Source organism: Nannospalax galili, unplaced genomic scaffold (assembly GCF_000622305.1).
Source record: "Nannospalax galili isolate Female #2095 unplaced genomic scaffold, S.galili_v1.0 scaffold1941, whole genome shotgun sequence".
In the NCBI taxonomy this organism is placed as follows: Eukaryota; Metazoa; Chordata; class Mammalia; order Rodentia; family Spalacidae; genus Nannospalax; species Nannospalax galili.
Window position 1 is genome coordinate 78697 of NW_008344179.1, and position 6000 is coordinate 84696.

General features: G+C 40.1%; 1 protein-coding gene across 1 annotated transcript in view; it reads right to left on the minus strand.

Moving 5' to 3' along the window:
- Window positions 1-6000, minus strand: part of Anapc1 (anaphase promoting complex subunit 1) — a gene marked incomplete at its 3' end in the record, with an annotated part of 89460 nt that overhangs the window by 70996 nt on the left and 12464 nt on the right. Inside the window, 1 exon segment of the mRNA XM_017799944.2 lies at window positions 2124-2219. Within this exon segment, the coding sequence (XP_017655433.1) occupies window positions 2124-2219 (96 nt within the window).

A 6000-nucleotide genomic window follows, 5' to 3' on the forward strand; every position in this document is an offset into this window, starting at 1 on the left:
CTATAAACAAGTGGCACAGGGGAAATCTTCAAGGTGATAAAGGTATTTTATATGTTGATTGTTAAAACATTTAAACACATCTGCAAATGTGAGAAAGCTGCATGGAACCATAGAAAAAGACACTCAAATGAATACATACAAAACTGAAAAAAAAAAATATATATATATATATATGTACTGCAGCCGGGTGTGGTGGCACATGCCTTTAATCCCAGCACTTGGGAGGCAGAGACAGGCAAATATCTGTAAGTTCAAGACCAGCCTAGGGTCTACTTAGTGAGTTCCAGGTCAGCTGGGGCTACAGAGAGACCCTGTTTCAAAAAGACCAAAAAAAAAAAAAAAAAAGTACTGTAGTTACTAAGATATTACCAGAGGAGAAAAATACTGCATTGGGGCCAGTGAGATGGATCAGCAGGTAAGGTATAGCTGCCAAGCCTGATAACCTGAGTTTGATCCCCAGGACCCACATGGTGAAAGGAGACAACCAACTCCTCCAAGTTGTCTTCATACCTCTACATGGGATGCATGAGTGCATATGCACACAAAAAAATAATTAACTGTAATAAAAAAAATTAATAAAGACTACATGGTCCAGAGGGACCTCTATAATTTTTCAACTTCCTACAAGTTATATTTTTTAATGAAAAGGCAAAAAAATGGACATAAAATAATTGAATAGATATTTCTGCTAAGAAAGTAGATGAGAATCCTTCTCATGTGCCCACAATGAGAAAATGATCAATATGAAAAAGACATCAGGGAACTATAATAGACACTACTTCACATTCCATTAGGATAGCCATAATCAAAGATACTGACACTATCAAACATTGTTTAGGATAAAGAAAAACAAACCTTCACACACTAGTGGTAGGAATGCAAATGATGCAGCCTATTAGAAATCAACCGGGCAATTTCTTAAAACATTAAACATGAATTCAACATTCAATCCAACAATTTCACTGCTAGGTATCTACTTAATCACTGCTACAAAAGAAAAATTATAGATGATGAGGGGGGAGAGGGAGAGGGGGAGTGAGGGATGGAGGGAGGGAGGGGGAGGGGGAGAGAGAGAGAGAGAGAGAGAGAGAGAGAGAGAGAGAGAGAGAGGAGAGATCCACAAAGATTTTGCTCCAAAGTTCAGTGTCCATCAATTGATAAGCAGGTAAGTAATGCAGCATACTATACAATAAATAACTATATGGCAACAGAGATTATTCTGATATGGCAACAGAGATAAAGAACCGTTCCAATATAGTACACCCTAAAAATCACTATGCAGAGTAAAAAAGTTGATTACAAAAAAACTACATATATGTGGTGGGGCATGGTGATGTACACCTTTAATCCCTGCACTTGGGAAGTAGAGGCCAAGTGGATCTCTGTGAGTTCTAGGCCAACCTGGTCTATATAGTGAGTTCTAAGCCAGCCTGGTCTATATAGTGAGTTCCAGGTCAGCCAGAGATATATAAGACGATTTTTTTAAATTAAATCTCCATTTACATGATTATATAATTCTGTTGCCATATAGATTGTGGTGGATGGCTGCATACTTTCGTAAGCTGGATTGTGGTGATGGCTGCATACTTTTTTAAGTTTACTAAAAATCAGGGCTGGAGAGATGGCTCAGTAGTTAAGAGTGCTTACTGCTCTTCCAGAGGACCTGAGTTCAGTTTATAGGATGTAGTTTATACCATGTAGGGCAGCTCACAACTGCCTCTAACTCTAGCTCCAGAGGATCTGACACCTTCTTTTGGCCACCTCGGGCACCTGCACTCATATAAACATACACATAATTTTAAATAATAAAAATATAAATCTTAGCTGGGCATGGTGGCATACTCCTTTTAATCCCAGCACTTGGGAGGCAGGGACAGGTAAATCTCTGTGAGATCAAGGCCAGCCTGGTCTACATAATGAGTTCGAGCCAGCTGGGACTATAAAAACACCAAAAGATAAAAATAAATAAAATTTACTAAAAATAATTTACTTGTACACTTAGAACATGTCAATCTCAGGATGCCTAAGTAATTTCTTAGTGAAGCCACATAAGAAAAATAGGAGAAAGAAGGAATTAACCTTAAATTATTTAGAAAGAAATAATGGGAAATATAAACACTTACCGTAACTGGAGCTGGGACTCCACTAAAAAGCACAAGAATTTTTGTCCACATAGGTCAGATGTAATAAATACCTTTGAGGCTTGTGAACTTTTCTCTCTGTAGCAGATACATCAAGAAACTGTCAGTTTTAGTCCAAAATCTACCACAGTAACTTAAACATCTTTGAAAACATTCTACAAGAAATCTAAAAACTTCTTGGATCAAGTGATTATCATGAAGACACAAAAAAAACCTCATTTCTGCATCTAATCAACCATCACTCTTTCTCCCCAAGGCTAATTCACTCCACTCTCAGGATTCCTCTTTCATCCATTATTTCCTTTCTCCTGTGCTTTCATGCTTCCCCTACTTGAGAGTACAGCCCTACTAGCTCACACTCTCATGGTAAGTCTTAAAATAAGAATATAGAGTAAGGGGCTGGACAGATGGCTCAGCAGTTAAGAACATTGGTTGCTCTTGCAGAAGACCTGGGTTCAAATCCCAGCACCCACATGGCAGCTAACAACTGTCCATGACTCCAGTTCCAGGGGATCCGACAGCCTCTTCTGTTCTCCGCAGGCATTGCACAACACTGGTGCACTTACCTACATGCAGGCAATATACTCACACACATAAAATAAAAATAATAAATAAAATATTAAAAAATGTAAGGGGCTGGAGAGATGGCTCAGTGGTTAAGAGCACTGACTGCTCTTGCAGAGGACCCAGGTTCGAGTCCCAGCACCCACATGGCGGCTATGAACCGCCCTTAACTCCAGTTCCAGGGGAATCCGAAGCCCTCTTCTGACCTCTGCAGCATTGCACGACATGGGTGCACTCACATACATGCAGGCAATAAATACACTCATGCATAAAAGTAAAATAATATTTTTTTAATTTAAAAAAAATATGGAGTAAATACAAGATGATATAAAGGGTTAACTGGAAAGCTGGGGAGATGGCTCAATAGTTAAAGCAACTGCCTCATGAACATGAGGATCAAAGGGGTTTTAATATTTTATTTTTTATTTTATGTATATGAGTATATTGTATACATGTATATAAGAGCACCCATGTCATGGATCCCTGGAACTGGAGTTACAGATGGTTGTTAGCCACCATATGGGTGCTGAGAACTGAACCTGGGTCTTCTACAAGAGCATCCAGTACTTTTAACCACTGAGCCATCTCTCTAGCCCCAAAGGATCAGAATTTTTATCCTCAAAATCCACCTAAATGCTGGGTAGGCATAGCAGACTAAAACTCCACTCTTTGGAAGGCAGAGACAGGATTCCAAGAGAAAGCTGGCTAGCTAGACTAGACATATTAGTGAACTCTGGGTTCAACTGAAAGACCTCGTCTCAATGAATAAGGTATAAGAGGAATGAAGGAAGACTCCTGATACCAACCTTGGACCTCAACATGCACATACCGTTATGGCCACATACAAACACACACAAGGGAAATAAACGGAAAAATTAACTGGGTTGAATGTAAAACTGGTAACATGGTTAGACAGGAAACTGTTCTTAACTTGTATATATACACCCCAACACATTTAGGGGGAAATTCCTAAGATTTCTTTTCTTTACATAGTTCAGTAAAAGCAAAACTCTCCTAGGTAATGCCTTAAAATAGTCCATATGCCTAGGCTCACATCCTCAGCTCCCACTTATATTTTCTTTTTTTTATATATATTTTATTATTTTTATTTTTTGTGTTTGAGTATATCGCCTGCATGTGAGTGTACCCATGTCATGCAATGCCTTGGAGGTCAGAAGAGGACTTTGGATTCCCCTGGAACTAGAGTTAATGGAACTAGAGTTAAAGACAAGGACTCAAACCCGGGTCCTCTGCAAGAGCAGTCAGTGCTCTTAACCACTGAGCAGTCTCTCCAGCCCCACACTTACATTTTCTACCCCACTTCTCCTACTACCTTTCAAGCCTAAATGATCTGGCCATGGTCACCACTAATCTGACTGCTGTCCAGGAACCTCCCTCTGAGCTCAACTGTCAGGGCCACAATCAATGCACTAGCACTTGCCAATACCGGCACCTCTGTCTTCTTGAAATGATGTGTGTGTTATCTGATGTTCCACAATATTAATCCCATTTGTCCTCATGTACTTTGTCTCTCTGGGGCAGCTTTGTCTCTTTTCACCTCCCAAATCTCAAGTTTCCAGGACTTCAGTTCTAGCCTTTTATATCATTCGGTTTTAAGTGATAGTATTTAAGAGTATTTAAGATTGCTAAAAACTCCTGCTTGGAGGTGGGGGGGAGGCTGGAAAGATGATCAGCAGTTAAGAAGCACTTGCTGCCCTTGTAGAGACCATGGTTCAGCTCCTAGCAACCACTTGGAGACTCACAGTTCCAGAGGATCCAATGCTCTCTTCTGGCCTCCTTGAACACAAGGCATGCGTACACATGTAAGCAGGCAACACACACACATAAAATAAAAAGAACTAAATCTTAAAAAGCAATACAAGCTGGGTGTGGTGGCACATGCCTTTAATTCCAGCACTCTGGAGGCAGAGGCAGGTGGATCTCTCTAAGATTTACATAGGAAGTTCTAGGCCGGCTGGGAGAATGTGTCTCAAAAACCAAACCAAAACCAAAACCACTTTGGAAAAGGTCTATAGAGCACACATACCTATGATCACTTAACACAATTCCAGAGTTGACAGAGCCTTGCAAGCTCATCTGCAGGCTCTGCAGAAACACCTGAAGCCCACGACTCATACTCTGTAAATCCTGATCCACCTCTCTTGCCTCAATCACCACTTTCAAGCCCACAACCCAGGTTTGTTGCTCCACTCTTTTCATTTTTTTTTCCTGTTAATAATTTATTTATTTTTATTTTATGTGTATAAGTGTATTGCCTGCGTGTAGATAAGTGTATCTATGTCCTGCAATGCCTGAGGAAGTCAGAAGAGAGTGTTGAATTTCTGGAACTGGAGTTACAAATGGCTGTTAGTCGCCACGTGGGTGCTGAGACTCAAACCTGGGTCCTCTGCAAGAACAAGTAGTACTCTTAATCACTGAGCCATCTCTCCAGCCCCTTTTCCTTTTTTTAACTATACACGTTAAGTGCCTTCTTAAATGCTCTGATCAAAAAGAACAGTCCTCGCACATGAAGTTAGAAGAGAAAAATGGTGGAAAGGAGTGTGGAGGAATTGGGCAGGATTGAATGAGGGGGTGGTAGATTTGATCATATTCTCTCAAGCCTCTTCTTCGTTATGCCTTCCAAAGCAAAGTGGGAATTTTTCTTGAATAAGCCACACATTCACAGTTCTGAACTGTTCTTCGGATCACAGCTGCCTATGGCAACTTCCTCACCCACCTGTCCAATAAATACCTACACAAGGTAGGTATTTCACAAGGCCTCCCTGCAGAAGCAGTGTCACCAGCTTCAGCTACATGTCTCTCTTTTGAAAGCAGGGACAGTCTCTTACTGCCCTGTTAATTAGCACACATACTGGCATATGGCTGAGTTAATTAACAAATTACCAAAGAAATCGTAAGAAAAGGTCACATATTTCCCCAAAAGTAGAACTGGCATCTAATATGAAGATAAAATTTATCAAAAACTGTTATAAAAACCTCAAATTACAAAATCCACAGAAATTAGGTGTTACTTTGAAAAACAATCACCTCAAATATTAGATATTACTAAATTAAAGAAATATCACATGAGGGGCTAGGCATGGTGGTACACACCTTTAATCCTAGCACTCAGAAGGCAGAGGCAGATGGACCTCTGTGAATTCAAGGCTAGCCTGGTCACTATAGCAAGTTTCAGGCCAGTCAGGGATACAGAGTAAGACCTGGTCTCAAAATTAAAAAAAAAAGACATGACTATAAGAATGTGTATGTGTGTACATACATATATATACATACA